The sequence below is a fragment of the Diaporthe amygdali genome, assembly GCF_026229845.1.
Source record: "Diaporthe amygdali strain CAA958 chromosome Unknown NODE_52_length_282706_cov_64_790073, whole genome shotgun sequence".
NCBI classification, from domain to species: Eukaryota; Fungi; Ascomycota; class Sordariomycetes; order Diaporthales; family Diaporthaceae; genus Diaporthe; species Diaporthe amygdali.
Genome location: NW_026517072.1, coordinates 174,306 through 194,325, shown reverse-complemented (window position 1 = coordinate 194,325; position 20,020 = coordinate 174,306). Strand labels below are relative to the sequence as shown.

The window sequence follows — 20,020 nt, the reverse complement described above, 5'->3', positions numbered from 1 at the left end:
ACAACAGCTTTTTACCGTGGCAACGGGCATAGATCAGGCTGTTATGACAAGATTCGGATTGGGACAGCATGTTTCAACCATCTCGCCAGCCGCCCTGGAAAGATATACCTTTGTATGATGGCCTTCGCTCATTCCACGGACATGACAGAGTGTATAGCTAACGAGGCTTCAGATCTTCTACCTCTCCATTGTGTTTTATTACTGTAGTCTGGGCTTGATTAAGCTTGGGTTACTTTTGCAGTATAAATCACTGGTCTCCGTCAAATCCAAGACCCTTATTGTGACTGTCACAGCATTGATCTCAGCCTGGAGCCTGTCGCTCATTATAGTCTCTATATTCGATTGCTCTCCGGTTTCTGGCTTTTGGAGGAAGGACATTCGATCCACTTGCATCCCCACCTTGCCACTGTAGGTTTTCGATCCTAGCATCCCCGACATACCGGAGAAAAGGATCTCGTCAGCCGCCAGCCTCTGTTACCAATGCCCATCCCTCACCTGATTGCGACGAGAGTCACCTGGTTTGCATAGCATGCTGACGACAAAAAAAAAGGTGGTACCTAAATGCGGCAGGAAACATTCTCACGGATCTAATCATCTTCTCTTTACCCATTCCATTCGTATGGAAACTCAACATGCCTTGTTCACAGCGCCTATCGCTACTGGCTGTGTTTTGCCTCGGTTTCTTGTAGGTTCACGCCGCCACATGGTCTTCGCTGCCCCCCTCCCCTCCTATGCTGCATACCAAGTCTTAACGCATATATGACAGTACTTGCGTCATTTCAGTTGTTCGCATTGAATTTCTGAACTTGGGTGACGACCCGACGTACAACAACATAGCTCCGGCGGGGTGGTCATTCGGTGAACTTTGCGCCGGCCTAGTAACGGCTTGTCTGCCCACTCTGCGGCCTCTTTTGTTCCGCGTCCTCATTCCGAAGCTGTCGTCAACGAGAGATTTCTTGAGCCGAAAGACGCCTCTGCGCAGTAGAGGCTCGTCCAGGTCGGCGTCCGGCGGCTTTGCCGAGGACAGTGCAGTCGCACTGTCAGAGAATGCTTGTGGGATGCCAACTATTGGAAAGGACGAAGAAGAAGGGTACGGGATACCCGACACTTCAAAGCAGGAGTTTCGGAACGCGATGTAGTCGAGTCACTGATAACTTATAGCTGGTCTTCACCTCTCCTCTTGAAGAGTTGAGTGAATGGTATTTATATTCTATAATCGAATCTCATTGACTGACCTTAGAATTGAGCGTTAATACCACAAAAGAAATGTCACCCTCTCAGATCCAGAGCTAGAGGCGGTTCTGTCACGACTTGTATGGGAGCATGCGGCAATATTCTGTACTTTGTGATGATGACGGACACTACGATTGTCAGATGCGGAGTCACCATGCTCTAGCGGATTCGGTGGATCAGGATTGAAGCAGAATATGCGGCTGAAAGATAAGGTCTGAGATGCAGCAAATGTACACAAGGGGGTCAGGACAGCCGTCTCGTTACACAGCGTGGAGACAAGACCGCCGGCCACGCCGCACGGAAAGATTTACGTGGTCAGGTCCCGACAACAATCACGACAGAAGGCCAAATGAGACGGTGATTGGAGGGACTGCATGTGGTCTACAGTATGGAGACAAGGCGGGTCCGACAATCAAGATACAACTCATCATAAAATATTGGTTCCTCCTTATTATACTATAGCCTCCTCCGAGGCAAGCCCCGAGTCGGATGAGTCGGACGAGACAGGAACGCAACGGAAGTTTTCGCTCCCAGGATTCCATTCCGGAAGAAAGCCGGTTCTTGGCAATGCAGCATCCGGAAACAATGACCGGAAGTTCAGTGCTTACAGCAAACCCAACGGGAGCGTTACACAAAAAAGACATTTTCGATTCGGTATGGCACCACATGAGAAAAGAAGGATGCAGCAAAGAGGCGTTAAGGTCATCTGTGGAGACTGCGTCACTCGTGATTGGATCAAGTGGTCACTCGATCCCGCGGTCATCTGCAACGTCGACATTCCAACGGGTCAGGCCCTAAGCACAATGAGACCTTGCACAAGGCTAACACAGATTCGGTAACCAATCAGTTGCCAGAGCATCCAAGCCGTCCATTCACGATGCTGCGCCACGTGAATTGGAACCAACGGATATACTCATGGGACCCGATTGGGAAGGCTGCTCGCAGCTTATGGCAGAAACGGATAGTGGCTGCTTATACTAGCCACGGGTCAACAAAAGGGACAACGTTCTCAGATGAAGTGCAGTGAATGTCTGCGGTCTTCTCACGCTATTCTGACTCGCTCTTCTCTCTCTCAAGTTCCAAGTCGCTACAGTTGGCAGCAAAAGTATGCCTATTGTTCTTTGATTTTGTGATAGACAATCACAACAAGCTTTCACACTGCGATCGAATGCGTGAACTTTGTCGGCATTCTTTGTTACACATATTTGACACGTCAGTCTTTTTCGAGTCCCCTGTAGTGTTCGCCAAAGTCCAAGCCAGCTTGTTGATGAACGATGCCAACTGGCATAACTGAAGTACCTGCTGAGGTGCTAATCACAATTGCATCAGCCCTCTGCTACCACTGCGAAAGGAGACATGACCCTTCGAGGCCGTTGAATATATGGGACCAGCGCGAGTTGCTACAAAAAGATAATGACGGGCTTCGCAGTCTAAGGAGCCTTTGTCTTACCAACAAGCTTTTGTGCAGTGTTGCTCAGCCCATACTCTACCATCATTTGTCACCCTTCTATTGGAACTGGCGCGTACGAACCAAGCCTATGTTAGTGCCGGTAATGCAGACTCTGCTCGAAATCCCGAGTCTGGCCGACCGTCTTATGGACGTCGACATCCGATACATTGTATCCTCAGAAATAGAGACTTACAACGCAAGACGCCTGATCCATGCTTTGGCGCAACGATTCCCGGTCGGGGACGGACTTCCTGGAGATAATGATTTCGAGATTGACATTGAAAATCTTCTCATGAACTACCTCCTGTGTCTTGCACCAAACCTCGAGATTTTATGTCTTGGTATAATACCGTTGTGGAGCTTCTCGACTTTTTCCGGTGCTGTTCGAGACGGGCATACCTCAGGCTTGCATTCACTGAGGACGCTGAGCCTCACTGGTCCTAAGACCCCCGAGACAAGTGGTTCGTTCCGCGGAGTTGGACAGATTCTCGCGAATGCGCCGAACCTCCAAACTCTCCGGTTGGATTTGGACTACTTACCGCCCAGTATGTTCATTCAGAACCTACAAAAGCTGGAGCTCACCGTGGACGTTGGCCGCTCTGAGTTGAAAGAAGCCTTGCGTCAGTGCCTACGTCTTCAGGAGTTCTACTTCTCAGGGAACACCTACAGTGCTCACGAATCTGCCGTCGGCTCCGAGATCATCCAAGCTTTGGAACCGGCCCAGGACACCTTACGATGCTTAAAGATTGGTTACATGAATCAAACGCCATGCATCAAGAGCGTGTATTCTAGCATCGCCAGCTTGAGGCAATTCCGCAGTCTCCAACATGTTGATCTTAGCAAAGGTCTTGGCATGTTCGAACAGAGGAGTTTATACGTTCTCCCAGCTCGAAGCGAGAGCTTCGTCGACATCCTTCCAGACTCGATCGAAGTATTCTGTCCGCCTTGTTGGCCCGAGGCGCTGCTTGGCTTAGCGGACGCCGTCGCCAGAGGGAGGTTCCCGAATTTGCGGCTACTTGAGCTGGAGCACGGCCTGAGCAACTTCAACGCCATGATTAAATCCAGATCGTGGGCTAAAAGCAGTATAGAATTGAGAAGAGTCTTAGATACTGTCGGAGTAGATGTTACCTTTGCGAGGGATCGAGTGACTGTATCTCAAGACTAGCATGGGAAATGTCGAAGGTGTAGATTGAAGAGTTTTTGGCGCAATTAGAAGGAGGGGAACGAAATTGTCTGTTAAAGTGTATCTGTGCCGGGATAGTGGATGTCGGTGATGGTCTCTGAAGTCAATCCAGTCCCCCCGAATCATATTCTGTCACGAAAGGACAGTCCTCCTTGTACACTTGTGTGACATTATCTCGCTTAATTAGCATCACTGCCACGGAAGCCGTGATGTGTCTTCGAACAGTATTTTTTACCTCATATATCGGGCTGTGAGGGTGATGTACGATTTGATTCGCGGTTCGAGGGCTGTCTTAAGAGTCCTGTCTTGTGGCAGGTCTCATCGTGATTTTCTCGTAATAAATTCTCAGCCAATTTCACTCAGCATGCCGGAGGCCATAGACCTAGCGTAGATTGTATTTTCAGCATTCGGCGTCCGTAATTAGCCGCAGCCCATTACCGCAAGTACTCAACCTCACATGTTCTTCACCGTCTCAAGGCCACCTCGCGCCAAGAATGATCTGTTTGGGATTTCAGCATCGGCCACTTTCTGGCTCAGCGATCTCTTCTTAGCTCAAAAGACAGACAGTCGCTTTTTTGTGTCTTGGCTCAATAGACTCCAACGACTGTTTCATAGAAACTTCACGTCGTCATTCACCCTCGCCCACGAATATGAACGCCAAGGTTCCCTGACAGAATCAGGGAAGACTCCTCAGCCTGAAGGCACGTGCAGATCAGATTGGATTGTGTCTGACGCAGCTTTGGAGGTGCTAGTACATACTGGCACCGAATATGCGTATCCTAGATTGGAATAGTCAGATGGACTCAACGTCAGACACAGCCTCAGAAGTGCTCCCGTACATATATTACAGAGATTCTAATGATATCGGCCCTACGACAACATAGGCACAGACACAGCCCTAACAGCCTGTATTATACCTAGGCGGGCGATATGCAGTCCTGGCGTATCATGTGGCAAAGCTTGTTTCTCGCCCGAAACCCATGACTATCCAGATCATGCATGTTGCTTTATTTTCCGTCAGCACACTTTCCGGTCCTGACAGATTGCTTGTGTCTGTGCTGAGGACCACAACGAAGCTTTAGCGGCGTGGCTCTTAGGGGCCTAGCAGGGCGGGTTTAAGATTCACACCAATATCACCGTGCATCTATATTTGGAATGAAGGGCGTTCGGCAGAATAAAGGGGCGGATGCCCGAATGCTTGAGCTTCAACAACATTTAGCGGAGCCTTGAACAAAGCATAATTTCCTCCATGAGGACCTCCACTGCAAGCAATGTCGGGTTCAAGGTCAAAAACGCATCAAAAGTCGAGACACTGTCATGCACACCAGAAGATAGATGAGGCAGAAAGGAAATCTTAAACGTCAGTGCCCGATGGATCCCTGCATACCCGATGTAACCGTCTGACACCGCGATGCTGGAAGACATGCACCATTCTGCTCGGCACGGCGCCCGACGCTGAGTCGTCTCTTATACATACCTGGTTAAGTACCGTAGCAACGCGTCTGTGGTCAGCCCACACCTAGCTCGAACCCTGGTTGCTTCCGATACATCCATACATCCGATTTCTGCAACAATGTAGGATCATTACATGCGTCTGCAGGCCTTTGGGGGCGGTGTTTGAGGCTAAGAAGGTTCATCTAAAGCTGGACAGACCGGTCATTGTCGCCCTCGTCTGGTTTTTTCCAGTTGAAATTGTCCCGAGCGGGCGAAGGGACGGCGAGTTTGTGTGTTAAAGCATCGGTCATACCCTGAGCCGCCGATGCCATTTTACGACAAACTAACAGCGAGTCCTCACGGGCGCAGTCGAGTGTGAAACGAGCAATACCGACATACATGAAGGGCAGAAATGGCAGCAGGCCCTTCGTTTGGCCGCTCGGACACTCAGGCATTTATGGAGAAACACTCGCGCATTGGGCTGGCCGGGGTCACGCAGCCGTTGTGTTCGTTCTGCGAGCGCGCCTCATTTTGGACCCATGCTGTTTGCCAAGAACTGATATAGACCGTCTACATAGGTCGGATTCATATTAAGCCCAGGTAAGGCTATCATGATCATGCCGTCTGACGCCACATAGCTTAATTCACACGGGCAATAATAGCCTATGAGACGCAGTGCATGCCGCCAATCTGCACAAGCTTCTCGCTGTCACGCCGGCAGGTTCAAGTCTAAAAGGCTATTACACCCATGTGCAAGATGCATCATTCCTCTTGTTATGGACATTTTCTTTCTTTGCTACTTCTCTAGTTCTGGGTCGAGGATTTCCCAAGCCGGACCTCAACGGGGCTCGAAGTAGCCTCGTATTGATCCCTTCATCGTCACTATGAGTCTGCCGGCAGAGAGCAACAGTCTCGATGTCCTACCCCCGGTCTTACGTCACGGGCTCAGGGCGGTGGTTGTGCTTGCCTCGCTCTCTTTGATTTCCTCGTCTTGGTTGTTTTCGCATCTTTCTTTCAAATTACTTCAGTACTGCACGAAGAAAAGGAGGGCTAGGGCTAGGGCGCTCAAAGAAAACCAGACCAGCAATGCTCGACCTATCTCGATGGACCTGGAGTTGGTATTGGAGCAAGGAACCTTGGCATCAGCCTCTAAACGCCGGAACGTGCGTTCACCCACTGCAGCTAGCGAGACGCAGCAGTATCCCCCGCCAAATCAATTTGTGGTCCTCTTCCACAGTCTTCTCTTGGCAGACCTACACCAGGCTATCGCCTTCTTCCTGAATGCAGTATGGGTAGCACGAGATGAGATCGTGGTGGGGTCGCCAACCTGCTGGACTCAGGGACTGTTTATTTCCAATGGGGACCTCGCATCCAGCTGCTTCATTTTCACAATCGCCTTGCACACGTACATGTCGGTTGTTCGAGAATACAAGCCCCCCCAGTGGGCTTTATACGCCTGGATCGTGGGGACCTGGGTTTTCGTCTACTGCATAGGGTTTGCAGGTATCGTCTTTACTAATAATGGGAAAGAGGTTGGAGGTTATTTCGTGCGCGCTTCAGCCTGGGTTAGTTCGCCTCATCTACCAATTCTCTGGTCGTGTGACAGGCTGACAGGCAATCAACAGTGCTGGATCAATGAAGAATATGAGAGGCTCCGCCTTGTCACCCATTATCTCTACATATTCCTCTCCATCGTATTTACATCGTTGCTCTACGTCTTGATTTTCTTCAAGCTTCGAGCTCGGCTTGCCCACAAGCGAGATGGTGCAACGCCGGACAGAGGACAGGATTCGAGGCCACCACTGAGGCATAAAACATCGATGCTCAGCGTAATGTCGTCGTCGTCGTCCTTCTCTTCCTCCCAAACATCATCCGCGGACTCGCCCCCGCGTATCAACGCTGATCACCACCCGGCTTTTCTCATATACCCTCTCATCTATGTGCTGTGCACGATGCCGTTGGCCATCGGCCGCATTGCAGCCATGACAGGGATCGACGTGCCCCTTGCGTTCTTTTGCGTCGCCGGCGCACTCATTGTGAGCAACGGCTGGTTGGATGTTCTTCTATGGGGGACAACGCGGCACACGATTGTCTTCGGCCGCCTCGAGGACGCAGACGCGCTGGGTCTAGACACGTTCGACTTCATGCGGACACCCTCAGACCGCAGATTTGGAAACTTCGTGTGGGTCCAAGGCGCCAGCGATATGCAGACCGGTCGCCCCGACGGCTCCGCACGGAGAAGCCGTCCATGGTGGACACGAGTTGGTAAACCTCTCGGGATGGGTGGATCCGGGGTTGGGAACGGATCACGGAGCGATCCTCGTGGAGTTTGGGAAGATCGAGACTCGGAGACCCTTGCTCGGCCAGATGACGAGAAGACTTACCGCCTGTATCGAACGAACGAGACTGACAACCTCAAGTCGAGCAACGATCAGTCGTCAGTCTGGACCAAGCCCTGGAACGGACGACCAGACATGGGCATGAATATCCAGATGGATAGGGTGGTGACGATTGTCAAAGAGGACAGCTTTACTTCCGTTACGAGCACCCCTGCCAAGCCGGGGTCGTCATACTCGGTGAGGGCTCCAGAAAAAGATGGGTACTTTTGATCGGTCTGGGAAGGCTTCTCGAACAACTGGAGCCCTCGCGACCCCGTGTCCCCGTAGAAAGAAGGAAGTTGGAACCGGTCGCCACGTGAACAACCACCGGATTCAGCCAAGGCCGAGACAAATGACGGCGAGCGACATCGGGGTATCACCAATATCTTGTCATCTGTCGGTGAGAAGAACCCGTGGCCTGTGCAGCGTGAAAAGCCGCCGCCACAGAGTGTTGGTTGGCTGTCAGACGCAGCATTCAGCCCAGCGCGGTGACCGCCCCTAGAATTTATCCCTGTTGCTGCACGTCTGACTGGCTGCAGAGTGTGAGAGACACCTGGGCGAAGGGACCTGTTGGCACTGATAGTCTTTTTTTTTCTCTCTTTAATTTTTGGGTTTTGCTTACCCCTCCTGTGAACTTTCTTCTTGGTGAGATGATGAAATCAGACATCAATCAAGAAATGAGCTGAATAAGAGCCCACATAGGCCCGTACACCTGAGTGCAAATAGACCGCCTCCACAGACGAAGACTATTAGGTCTAGAGCATAGACATATGTCTCAAAGACTAAATGAACGGTGATCGATTCAGGGGTGTGGTCGGCTAATTGGACCACCGACCCATTGACGAAGTGCGGGCATCTGCATTGGAATATCTAGTCTGCAGCCGCAACTGCTGATACATGCCAATAATGCGCCATGTGTGTCCCGCAGGGCACTTTCATCATGTCATGTTCCAGATAGGCAGGCCATGCATAAATTTGCCCACAAAGAGTCAGAGTATCGGTGGCGCCCAAGCCATGGCCCATGGCTGCCATGCCAGCCATGCGTCACGCCGACCCGCCCGGCACGAAAGCCATGATCCACTTGCCACATGGCAGGGTGGCTTCCTTGGACCCAGCTGGCGGGAACGGACGAACCAGGGCCTCGCCGCCGAAAAAAAAAAAAGCTTCTGTGGATGTTGATGCTGCCCTTTGTCTGTTGAGAATGCTCCGTCTGCCTGTCTCACCGGTCGAACTTTTACGGTGTGTGTTCCAGCCCCAGCCCCGGACGATTTTCCTCAAGCCCTCGTCTTGATATTGACAAGTTTTGGCGATGCTGACGGACCTGGCTCACCGGCATGCTCATGCAGACCAGACGAACGTGCGCGGCGTTGAAACAAACGCGCGAGTTGTCGGTTCATGAAACAGGTCGGATTCCCGTCTGCTGGAAGTGCGCACTTGTCGGTAGACACACGTCAAGCCGTCTCTGACGCCCCAAGGTTCTGCGAGTACCCATGTCTCTCAGCCCTGCCGCCGAATCGGATGGCTTCCTCGTGTGCTGGAACCTCTGAGCATGCCTTCCATTTCACCTTCCATGACTAGGTGGAGCACTGGGCCCCTGTAACGCTTCCCACGCCATCGACACCGCACGAGTCGATACACCGCCCATAGGGACGCGGTGAAGGAAGCCCTGTCCCTTCAAAATTTCTTCTTTGCACCACTTGTCTGCGACAAGTATATGAAGGTCGTGGCCGTCCGGATTCCTCGGTTGATCCAGATTCCCAGCTCAGCATCAGCTTCAGTGTCTTCTATCTCTTTCACCTCGTCCGCAAGTGTTTCTTTTTGCCTTGCCGAGCCTCTCGAGACAAAGTCTGTCACTCACCGTCTCTGTCTGCATTTTTAAACCTTCACCGGTCAATCCTTGCGCACGCACTCTTCCAGAAGGACGCTAGAAGAAGTCAAACAGGCAGGAAAAAAATCTTCCGCCCGCCCCGAATATCCACCCTCACACCCACACCCACCACACCCGGGAATCGATCCACCCACAACTGTCTCTTAAGGCACGTTGTACCCACGTGTCTTCACACTCAGACACCTTCCACACGTCGCGCCGCCGCAGCTCAGGTCGTGCCTACTTTCCTTGCTATCCCGCTTGGCTCTGCATCCAAAATGCCTCGAGGAGCTTACGACGTCTCGGCCACCAACAACCCCAGGCCCAAGCCCAACCCCAAATAAGGAGGCAACTTGCCTTTTCTGGGCTCCATTTTCGGGCCTCCAACCCAACCACGACATGACGGTCAGCTGATTTACGATGTTTGCCTATGCGCAAACACGCTCGGCGCTTTCACCATCTATGGCTCTTCCTCTCACGGGGAAGCTGATTTCTGCGGAGGTTTTATCATTTGTTTCAGGTTTTCAGCGACAAGGATTCGGAATAGAGTAAAGGTTATAAACAGGGATAGAAGGCGCATTGCGGATAAAAGGCACAATACCCCCCAGACGGACCGGATGGTCCAGGACGACCCAAGCAGATAACAGAACACGGGGCAACCTGTGAAAGCCTCGAGAAGGCTGCCGGCTAATGTACTAATAAGACTGTTAGAGATGGAAAGCGGCGGGCATTGTTGGCATTTTGGGTTTTCAGAGTGGGCGTTCACTCATCACATTAGACTTTGCTTGTTTACACCTCACCGTACCTAATATCATACGAGCATAATTACCCACTAAATTGCTGGAAAGCCATCCTTTATTCTCCATTTTCGTGACTATGATGCTCGTATCAAGGAACCACTACCAACTGTGAAGAACCAAATTCATTTATTCAGTTTGCGCCTCTACCTAATTGCACACAAGCAACAAGCAATTTTTTTCTCCGGCCCCGTCTAAGGCCGCCATCCTTTTTAAGATGGTCAGCAAGGTCTTCCGGCATGCATCAGCATGATACGAGATTCTTCACCGTGCCGTGCCGTACGACGCAGCCGGGGATAAGTAATATGTCAGAAATGACTTGGCGTGCCGGAATACAACTCTGGCTGCACGCCTGACCGGGGCGCGGGGAACCGAACCTCGCATCCAGACTTCCCATGCCACCAATGCAGGAACGTGCGTCTGCCGCTGCCGACTGCATCTGCAGGAACCGGAAGCATAGGGCCGGAGCCAATGCTGTTTCATCGCGGGGCAGCTGCTGTGCATTAGCTACATATAAAGAGACAATAAGTAATCTCTGTGCTGCAGGTTGAGCCATGACAATGTGTGCTATAATATCAACACCATGATCGTGATGGTGGAGACTGCGCATTTAACAGAGATGAGTGCGAGCACCTCGGACTTGCTTTGAGATTCCGGCCCAGAAAATCTTGATTATGAACCTGTGGTTTGGCGTCTGATGAATGGCGTGTCTCGGTAGAGAAGAGCCGCCAATGTGGATTTACCTGTCTTTTTGTGATTTCTATTTAATAAATCTGAGGGTAACTAGGATAACGAAGAGGTGTGCAATGACTGTATCTTCCAAAATGCACAAAGTTTTAGCCGATTCTTGTGACTTTCGGGAACACTTGGTCATCACTGCAGTATCCATAAAGATTTCTGCCCTATTTGCTACGTGGGGAATACTTACAAGGTCGATTCGGTGTTGCAATTTGGATGATCATATTCAGTTGGTCACATCTCGGTCTTTTCTAGAACAGCATTGAGCACAGTAGCAATGACATTGATGCATTTGCGTATGTTAGCGGCAGTGAGTCCTCTGACCATCCGCATAAGTCAAGCACACCGGCCATTAGACTTATTTCTTGTCCTTGTCCTTGAGGTGCAATTGATTCCGAATGGCATGTGCAATCTGCGCGTCCTTGGCCTGCTCGAAAGCGCTCTCGTGGCTTTGGTCGCCCTTGTGGAGGACATGCTCTTGGAACCCATCGATAGCTGCATTGCAGGTGAGTAGATATTCAAAGCAAACAGGACTACAATTTCACTTACTCTTGTCAAGGAAGTCCTCCTTCTCTTCAGCCTTGCGCCCGCCACCAAGGTTCTCGTTGATGCGGTCGTGCATCTTCTCGAATGCGTTCTTGTTCTCCTCTTCCTTGCGTCGACGCTCCTCCTCCTCGGCCTTGCCGGTGATCTTGTCGAGGAAGCTGGGCTTTTCGTGCGGCTTCGCCTGCTCCTCGTCCTCGTCACCGTCCAGCTTGTCTTTGATGCGTTCCAGCAGGTCCTGGTTTTCCTTCTTGTCATGCTTCACCTTCTCCAGGTCTGCTCTGATCTCAGCCTCCTTTCGGTCGAGCTCGACGGCCTTCTTCTCTCTCTCGTCCTTCCCTGTCAGCTTGTCGAAGAAGCTGGGCTTGTCATCCTCCTCCTTCGCCTCGTGCTGCACCACCTTCTCCTTGTCAATGTCGCCGTCAAACTTGTCCTTGAGCTTGTCGAAGAAGGTTTCGTTATCCTTCTTCTCTTTTAGCACCTTTTCGAGCTCATAATTCAGCTCCAGTTCTCGCTTCTCGAGCTCAAGATTCTTTTTCTCCCGGTCCTCTTTGCTGATGAGCTTGTCAAAGAAGCCCTTGTCCTTGTCGCCCGACTCGTGCTTCCCGCCGTGATGTCCACTGCCTCCGATAAGCTTGCCGATGAAGTCCCTCTTGGGCTCTTCTGCGTCGTGCTGAGGAGCCGTATTGGAAAGGTCGTGCGTTGACCCAGTTTGGGCGGCACTATCCGTGTATTCATGCTTCTGCTCCGGCTCCTCGCCATGCTTGAACTTGTTGATGAAATCCATGGTTTCTGTTGCTTTTGATAAATGGCGGTAAATGTGTGATTGGAGAAAACTTGCAAAACATACGAGGACACTGAGAGTGTTTTTGCCAGCCTATAAATACGGCAAAGACAACGGTGGATGGGGAGGCCTCGCCAGTCACAGCTCGTAAGGACAGAAAGTCAAATACGCTCGTGGACGCAGCATATTGGCTGGGCTCGTGCTTTCAGACCCTCCCACCCCACTTTTTCACTGCCCACCAGCAGCCATACGTGAGAAAAAGACCTCACCGTGTCGAGATACAGGGGCTGCTCTTGGCGGGGAACTGGGGACGATGTATTGCATTATTCGCTCGCAGCCGCGATATGCAGTCCCACTCAACTCAGCGTAGAGAGGCCTCTAATCACGAAGACGTCTCTCTTCGTTATGCCACTAGTGGTGTATACCTATATGTGTTCCATTGTGTCTTCCTATGTTTTTACAACGTATTTATATTGAAGTCCTAGATTGCAACTGACGCTTACTGCTTCGCGATTTCCCGCATGTTTTGATGTATCACGAGGTCAAAAATGAGATATGTACGTCAAAACAAAGACCCAAAGTTACATGTCACGATCGTGCCCACTTTGTGGGCTCCGCTTCCGATCTTAGTTGCATCGCCATCTTGTCGGGAGGGCACAGGTACAGCAGCCAGCGGTGATCACATGTGGGCTCCACGTAGGGTGGGATCTCACAAACAATCGTATTTGGTGAGGCAGCCTGATGGCGGTGCTTGAAGCTGGCACGGTTCTTTCCACCATGCGTCCTGGGCCAGCATCCAGCCATGACCCAAAATGTTCATTGATTGACAAGCTGTGCCAATGCCACTATTTTCCTATGCCTATCCCCTAAGATTCTTCCCATCGCCATCACTTACACAATACAAATAGGCTACATGAGAGTCTATGAGCGAGCCACCCAAAATACCGTCCAAGAATTATGATCCCACATGGTGCAGCCACCCCATTTCCAAAGCAAGATGCTGACTTCCGGGGAACTGCAATAAGACATCTGCGAAGCCGATAATACCACCAAGAAATTGTTTTATCAATACATAGAAACAAAAGACATGATCGGGATGAGTAAGGGGTGAGGGTATATATACACATGAGCAACCTGCCGTGCTCGTTTCCACTTATTACATAGTCCTAAGTTCAATGCGAAGCGACCAAGGGTAAATACTAATACAAGAAGAAAAAAAAAAGGAAAAGGCGCAAATGAAATTACAACGTTGATATAGAGGACAAAAACGAATATAAATAGACAATACAAAAAGAGAAGCAAAGATAGAAAGCAAGACGTACAAGCATGCATGACGAGACTGTAAAACAAAACCTCATCAGGAGTACAGAACGTCGTCCACGGCGCCTAGGGTCGGTGGGACCCCCCCCCCCCCAATCGCTCATTCGCTCAGACATCGCGCACGACCATTGACGAATCGAGTTTCTGTGGCTCATGAATCCCGCGCAGACGCCTGGCGGAAGTAGAACGCCAGGAGCACGCAGACAACCAAGCCCGTCAAGGCGGAAATGATGAGGTCGCTAGATAGGGAACTAAATGGGAGGTGGTCAGCTTGTATGATTTCATTTGCTGCCCCGAGTTTAAGATTCTCGGGGGCTCAGTTGACAGGAGTAGCCAATGGAACCGGCTTGGCATAACAGGGGGAATGAGTACGTAGATAAGGAGAGAGTCGTGCAATGCCGTGAGAAAGGGGGTTGAAGGTGTCCGTGTGCTGCTTGGATTGAAAGTAGGGATAGGGGCTTGTAATAAAGTTTGGTATGATCAGGCCAGTGACAGGGCACGACATGTATTCCGGCGGGCGCCGGCGAGCAAGGCCGAGCGAGACGGTATACTCTACGATATGCTGACCCTGGTATGGAGGAGCATACGCTGATAGTAGGTGGCGGGCGTCTGGACACGGCATGGATATCACGGTTTGGCCATCCCGATCACATATCACAGGGGACAGATGGAAGTGTGGATGGGTGGATGGTGTGCAGGGAAAGGTAGGCTGGTAAGTGGTAAAGCCTACTACGGGTTGCTGAGCCCGTGCGGTTGGTGGTATTGTACAGTATCTCGTAAACATGATATGGACAGTTATGGTTCTTCGAGTGTGATAATATCCGTATTCCCGCCGTTCTTCCGCAGATGAGGTATCGTGGCGCTGCCGCTCAACATTAAAGGGGAAGTGCAATGGTGAATGAGCAAAACGAAAAGCAAACAAGAGTCAAAAGAAGAGTATGGTTCAAAAGCAAACCCTCCACTCACCCCGTCGCGCGCCTGACCCAGAGCGTGGTAGGCTCGTAGTCCGCCTGCCGATCCAGCCTCTTGTACGCCCGGTGCAGCTTCATGCCCAGCTCGTGCTCCTCCCGCTGCACGTCGGCCAACTCTTGCTGCAAGTCCTCTACCTTGCGCTTCTCCATCTCGCGCTTGCGCATGACCTCGGGGGTGGCCATCAAGTTATCCTGCGGCATAAGCTCCGTCATCTGCTTGATGCTCTTGTTGATATTTATGCGCCTGTTCCCCAGGCTCTGAAGCTGCGCGTTGAGGATCGCAACGCGGTCTTGGGTCGATTCGGCCGACAGCTCGGGAGGGGCGGCGGGCAGGGCTTTGTCGACGGACAAGATGGAGGCGGGGCGTGATGTGTTGGTCGAGTCGTTCTTGAGGGCGACGGCGAGAAGTCCTCGGTTCTCCTTTCCGGCCTGCTCGCGTGGGCCTCTGGGCGCCTCCTTCCTGGCTCGCGGCGGCGAATTTTGTGCGTTGATGCCGGCACTATTGGCACCAGCCGTTGACATCCAAGGTTGACTGAGGCTGATCTTGACAGGGGCGGCGTCGTGGTCATCATCCCAAGCACCGTTGCCGTTGCGGGTTTTGGGCCGGCTGCGGTCCATGACGCTGGCGCCTTTTGGTTGTTTGCTTCTGGGGATCTCGTTGTCGAGGTAGGACGTCATAGGGTAGTCCTTGGGAGGAGTTGGCAGCGGGGGGGCATCGGCGTCGTTGTAGTAATTGCGGTCGAACTGCTCAAGGGATTCGCGAGGAGTCGAGGTGTGTGCCGAGGTCGCGTAAGTGGTGACGCTGAAACGCGAGGGCGGCTGCACGTAGGGCGAGTCGTCGTTGCCTGCACCAGGAAGGTTTCTGGTGTCGATGATCGGCGCCGGCCTGGGAGGTGTTTCCTGGTCGGTTGGATACTGCTGAGCCGGAGCGGCGTCCTCGGTCTGCTGCGAGTAGACGGACGACGCAAACGACTCCTTAGGCTGATGATGTGCGCCGCGGCCTGGTTGCAAGTGTGCAGAGGGAGGCCCACCGCTGCCCACCTGCTTCCTTCGGATCGGTGCCTGGGATGCAGTCGGGGAGGGCTCTGCGGAGGAAAATGACGGCGACGACGGCCGTGGTTGTTGTTGATGGTGTGGCGGCGGTGGTGGTGATGATGATGATGGTGGTGGTGGTGGTGACGCGGAGGCCGTCGGTGAGTGATAGGAGGTGTCAGCAGGGTGCTGCGTGTCGATCCCGGCCGCATCAGAGTCTATCTTTACAGTGGCTGCATGATTAGCTCCGCCGTTGGCATTGACAGGTGCAGATTGCTGGCCCAGCGTGCCCAGCCCCGCCAGGTGGGTTGGGCTGCTAGAGAGCGGTGGGCTGGGATAGCCCTGCAGGCTGACACTCGCACTGGTTCCAGTTGCAGTCGCATTTCCACTTCCCGCTCCCGCTCCACTAGGGAGACGCTGCGAAGACGGGATGATTCTTCGGATGGTGTTGGCCATGGTGCCCCCTAGACTGCTCGGGCTCAGCAGCGGGCCCTTCCCTGCACCGCTGCCGCCTCCCATTTGCTGCTTCTGGCTCTGCTCCCTCACTTGGGTTTCAGGACTTATAGGTGGGCTGGACATGGCAGCATCGCCGCTACCGACCCCGCCTGGGCTGAGGCCGGGCCCGGGACTCGGGCTGGGGCTGGGACTGGGGCCTCCGTACGGTCGCGGCGAGCTTCGCTTGTCGCTTCGTGGTGGGATCTTGAGGGGTGCCACTTCTGGGTTGTCCTTGACCGGTTCGACGATGGCGGTTCGTCCGGACGCGCCACGCCAGCCCGGCCTGTTGGACGAAAATGCTGCCGCAGCGGGGTCAGTATTGCTTTCGGGCTGCTGCTGCTGCTGCTGCTGCTGCTTGGGCCCGGAACCGACTCCCATTCTCGAGCCCATCAGCCTCATGCGATCGCCCATACCGGAAGCGCTCTTTGGGGGCACGGGCGAGGTGGCCGTCCCCCGTTCTGCTGCCGTCGGAGAGGTTATGCCGAGCCCAAAGCCTCGTGCGAACTCGAGTGGCTTGACTTGTGATGGCTTGGACTTCTCGTTGTTCATGGCGATCTCGCCCGTCATCGGGTCCCAACGGGGATTCTTCTCGCCACGTGGCCTGCCGTTGCTACTCCCTGGCTTCTGGCTGTAGTCCACGGTGGGTTGGCGTAGTCGCTCTTTGCTGTCCATGGCCTTCAGGGACTGTGGCACGGGCGATGGCTGTCGTAGCCTTTCTCTGCTGTCCATGGGTCGTAAACTTTGCTCTCGTGGTGGTGTGTCCCGCAGCGCATCCTGGCTGGGGGATGCCCGCAGCCGACCCGCAGCCGCGTCTCTTTGTTGCCTCTTCTCGCGACGCATCATGGGGATGTTGGATCTAGCATTTGGAGAGGGCGTGTCGCCTTGCCGGCTGGCGACCCGTTGCTGGGAGGGGAGGGCGCTGACAGCAGACATCTTGGGCAAAGGCTGGGGGTAGGAGGGGTCGTCCTCTTCGTCTATGGGGGAGATGTCGAGGTTGCGCCTATATGCATGCGAAACTTGTCAGCAACTCCACAAGGGCAGAAATCAGGTAATTGTAAGCAAGAAGCAGGGCAGGAGGCAGGCAGGAGATAGCAGGGTGTGGCGTCGCAGGGCCCGGAGACCGGCCGTGATGCAGAAAGGCCAGTCTCAAGCCGTCCTCAGCCCGTGACCAATTCTGCCGCCTGCCGTCGCACCAAGAGGGGAACTCGAAGTGCGTAGACAAGCCCATGTATTTGGTTTTCAATGCCGTGCCATCCCCACCACTTGTGGCTGTTGTATTGTGTGCAGCGACGAGGGATTGGACGTACACATTTCCGGGAGATAACAATTCGGGCGAGCTCGGGGGAGAGACGTCCTCAAACCCGTCGGGTTGCTTTCGCGAGACGTTGACGCGGTCGCGCTGAGGCGCAAAGCTTGTATGCAGAGGCGAGGGTTGGGAATAAACCGACGAGGTTGGGCGGCCGGCGATGGAGTCGCGAGGGTCTTGTCGCGGGTTTAGCTGTTGTGGAGGGAAGGTCTGTTGGCGGGCAGGAGGTTGGACTGGTGGTGGAACTTCGCTGGAATTGCACGTGGCGTGTTAGCTTGGTGTATCTGTCTGTGTTTAAGACATTGCATAAACGGCCATCTGCCAGCTTGTGTCTACTTGGAGGTCGAATGCTACGCGCGACCAGGCGCAGGCCAGTACACAAATTAATGCTCGGGAGCAAGGAGGAAAGGATGCACCCACAAGTCCCTGAGTGGCCTTGGAGGAGGAGGGCCGCCCTTGATGCTGTACTGATAGCCCCCGTAGCCACCAGTACTGCCGCCGCCGGGGTAGTTGTCGACCGAGGCTGATCGTTGGTTCTGGTGTTGGTGTGGGTAGTGTTGTGGTTGTGATTGTTGCTGTTGCTGCTGCTGACGCTGACGCTGGGCGATGACTGAGGAACGTGGCTGCCAGCTGTTGGAGCTGTTGGAGTTGGTGTCGTTGGAGTAGTAACTATTATTAGAGGACAGGTTCGATCGCTGCTGCTGCTGTTGTTTCCTCGAGCTTGAGGAGGGATCATGACCATGACCATACCCAGGGCCTTGAGCATTACCAGGCGCCCCTCCCGTGCCCGTTCCCGACCTGAAGCGGTCCCACATTGTTGCGCTGCTGCTGCTGCGCCCAGACCGGCGCAACCGCAGTGATGGAAATGAAGGGAGCCCCCCTCTGGCCCGTGAGTCGAGTTAATGCGCCAGGTGGTTAGGCTGCGGTGGCTGCTGCACTGTCCCTGGTTTCTTAGCACGCAGGCATGTACTTGTGGTGTGTGGTGTGTGGTCTGTCTCTCTTTTTTTTTTGTTCTGACGCAGCTAGGCGGCGATCCTCCAGGGACTGACACTGACAGTCGAGAGGGCGGCGGCTTTCCCTTTGGGCCTCTCCCGGCCGTTTCGGTTCTCTTGTGGTGTTTTCAGCTGCCTGCCAGACTGTCGGCTGTCTGTCTGATCGTCGCTCGGATCATGTACAGGCTCTGCCCTCCTCTGTCGTCCCCTCTTTCGTTTTTCTCTGCGCGTCTTTGCCCTGTCACCTGTGTAATCTCACCCTCGGCGAGCTATGAAACCCGGAGATCGGATGTGGGCGGGGTGGGAGTGGACCGAGTGGGTGCCCTTGGGGCGGGTGCGCAAAGTGGGACGGAGGGGCTCGTGCTAGCCTGCCTGGACTGCTAGACTGCTGTTGTGGTGAGAAAGATCAGACGAAATCTGGCCAAGACGAGGTCGAGTCCAGACGGTTGTGGACTGGTTTGGCTGGTTCTGGCTGGTCTGGGAGCGCGAAGTCTGAGAGATGCTCGGGAACAAGATTGACCTGATTTGGCCTGAAATGAACGAGGTGGGCCAAGCGGTGATTTGACTGTCTGGCTGAACGTCTGTGGTCAGCTGAAAATGTGGACTGCACAGAAGTGGCAGATTGAACGAATGAATAAGTGATTATTGATTGACAGATTGATTGAATGATTGATTGATTGATTGATCGATCGATTGCTGGGATTAATGTGCTTGATTCGGCGACGCATACGAGACGAAGTACCCCAAAGCAAGCAACGATCGTGTGTATTGTCGACAGCCTCAACCTCGGACAGGGACAATCATCAGCCAGTCAGTCGGTGGGTAGTGTTCATCCGAAGTTGGAAGAGGGAGGAAGAAGGGCAAAAAAAGCCAATCCGCCACAGATGCGTGCAGCTGCAGGATGGATGGATGGTCATCCGTCTGCAATCCGTCCAGATCTAGACGGCAGAATGCAACCTTGGCTGGTCAGGGACTCGTCTGGACATTCAATACAGTGCCACTCAAAGAATAACAAAATACCACAGAACATAACACAACCCAATACCAGTATCGCCTCACATCACCGTCACATCACCGTCTGCCAGTCCAGACGTCTGGCTGGCTGGCTATCCGGGCATTCTACAAGGGTGAGGATGCTTGCTGCTGTGTCTTGCCCATGTACTGATGCTGCGTGATGACTGGCTGTCGATGTCCCGTTGCCAGACACTGAATTCCCCCATTTACATCAGACACACCAAACACAGGCGACAGGCACTCACACTCACCCACACATCTCACCCGTTGTAGGGCTGAGACGCACGCAGTCTTCACCAGCAGAGAAGAAAGTGCAGTTGGTTCGTGGAACTGGGTCCCACACGCGTCGTTGTTAATGTGATACGATACATATTGATGGGTTCGCAGGTCTGTGGGGTGGCGTTCATCCCAGCCGCATGCAAACAAACACCTCAACAACCAGGGCGCGTCTGTCCCTTGGACTTGGGACTCGTGGTTCCCAGG

The 20,020-nt window shown here is 53.2% G+C and overlaps 5 protein-coding genes across 5 annotated transcripts; 3 read left to right on the top strand and 2 right to left on the bottom strand.

Annotated features, from left to right (window-relative positions):
• Positions 1-480: 480 nt before the first annotated feature.
• On the top strand, positions 481-1,139 carry J7T55_011081 (uncharacterized protein; the record flags this gene model as incomplete). The annotated part of the gene is made up of 3 exons (XM_053135197.1): positions 481-518; positions 648-685; positions 784-1,139. The coding sequence occupies 3 exons, from the start codon at positions 481-483 to the stop codon at positions 1,137-1,139; spliced, it is 432 nt and encodes a 143-aa protein (XP_052987149.1).
• A 774-nt stretch (positions 1,140-1,913) lies between these two features.
• Positions 1,914-3,848, top strand: J7T55_011080 (uncharacterized protein; the record flags this gene model as incomplete). Its single annotated transcript, XM_053135196.1, has 3 exons — positions 1,914-2,019; positions 2,081-2,122; positions 2,563-3,848. The coding sequence occupies 3 exons, from the start codon at positions 1,914-1,916 to the stop codon at positions 3,846-3,848; spliced, it is 1,434 nt and encodes a 477-aa protein (XP_052987148.1).
• Positions 3,849-6,184: 2,336 nt separating this feature from the next.
• On the top strand, positions 6,185-8,170 carry J7T55_011079 (uncharacterized protein; the record flags this gene model as incomplete). Its single annotated transcript, XM_053135195.1, has 3 exons — positions 6,185-6,865; positions 6,926-7,876; positions 7,967-8,170. The coding sequence occupies 3 exons, from the start codon at positions 6,185-6,187 to the stop codon at positions 8,168-8,170; spliced, it is 1,836 nt and encodes a 611-aa protein (XP_052987147.1).
• A 3,268-nt stretch (positions 8,171-11,438) lies between these two features.
• J7T55_011078 (uncharacterized protein) lies at positions 11,439-12,410 on the bottom strand (the record flags this gene model as incomplete). Its single annotated transcript, XM_053135194.1, has 2 exons — positions 11,439-11,575; positions 11,630-12,410. The coding sequence occupies 2 exons, from the start codon at positions 12,408-12,410 to the stop codon at positions 11,439-11,441; spliced, it is 918 nt and encodes a 305-aa protein (XP_052987146.1).
• Positions 12,411-13,878: 1,468 nt separating this feature from the next.
• On the bottom strand, positions 13,879-18,346 carry J7T55_011077 (uncharacterized protein; the record flags this gene model as incomplete). The annotated part of the gene is made up of 4 exons (XM_053135193.1): positions 13,879-13,978; positions 14,694-17,225; positions 17,533-17,781; positions 17,952-18,346. The coding sequence occupies 4 exons, from the start codon at positions 18,344-18,346 to the stop codon at positions 13,879-13,881; spliced, it is 3,276 nt and encodes a 1,091-aa protein (XP_052987145.1).
• Positions 18,347-20,020: the final 1,674 nt, after the last annotated feature.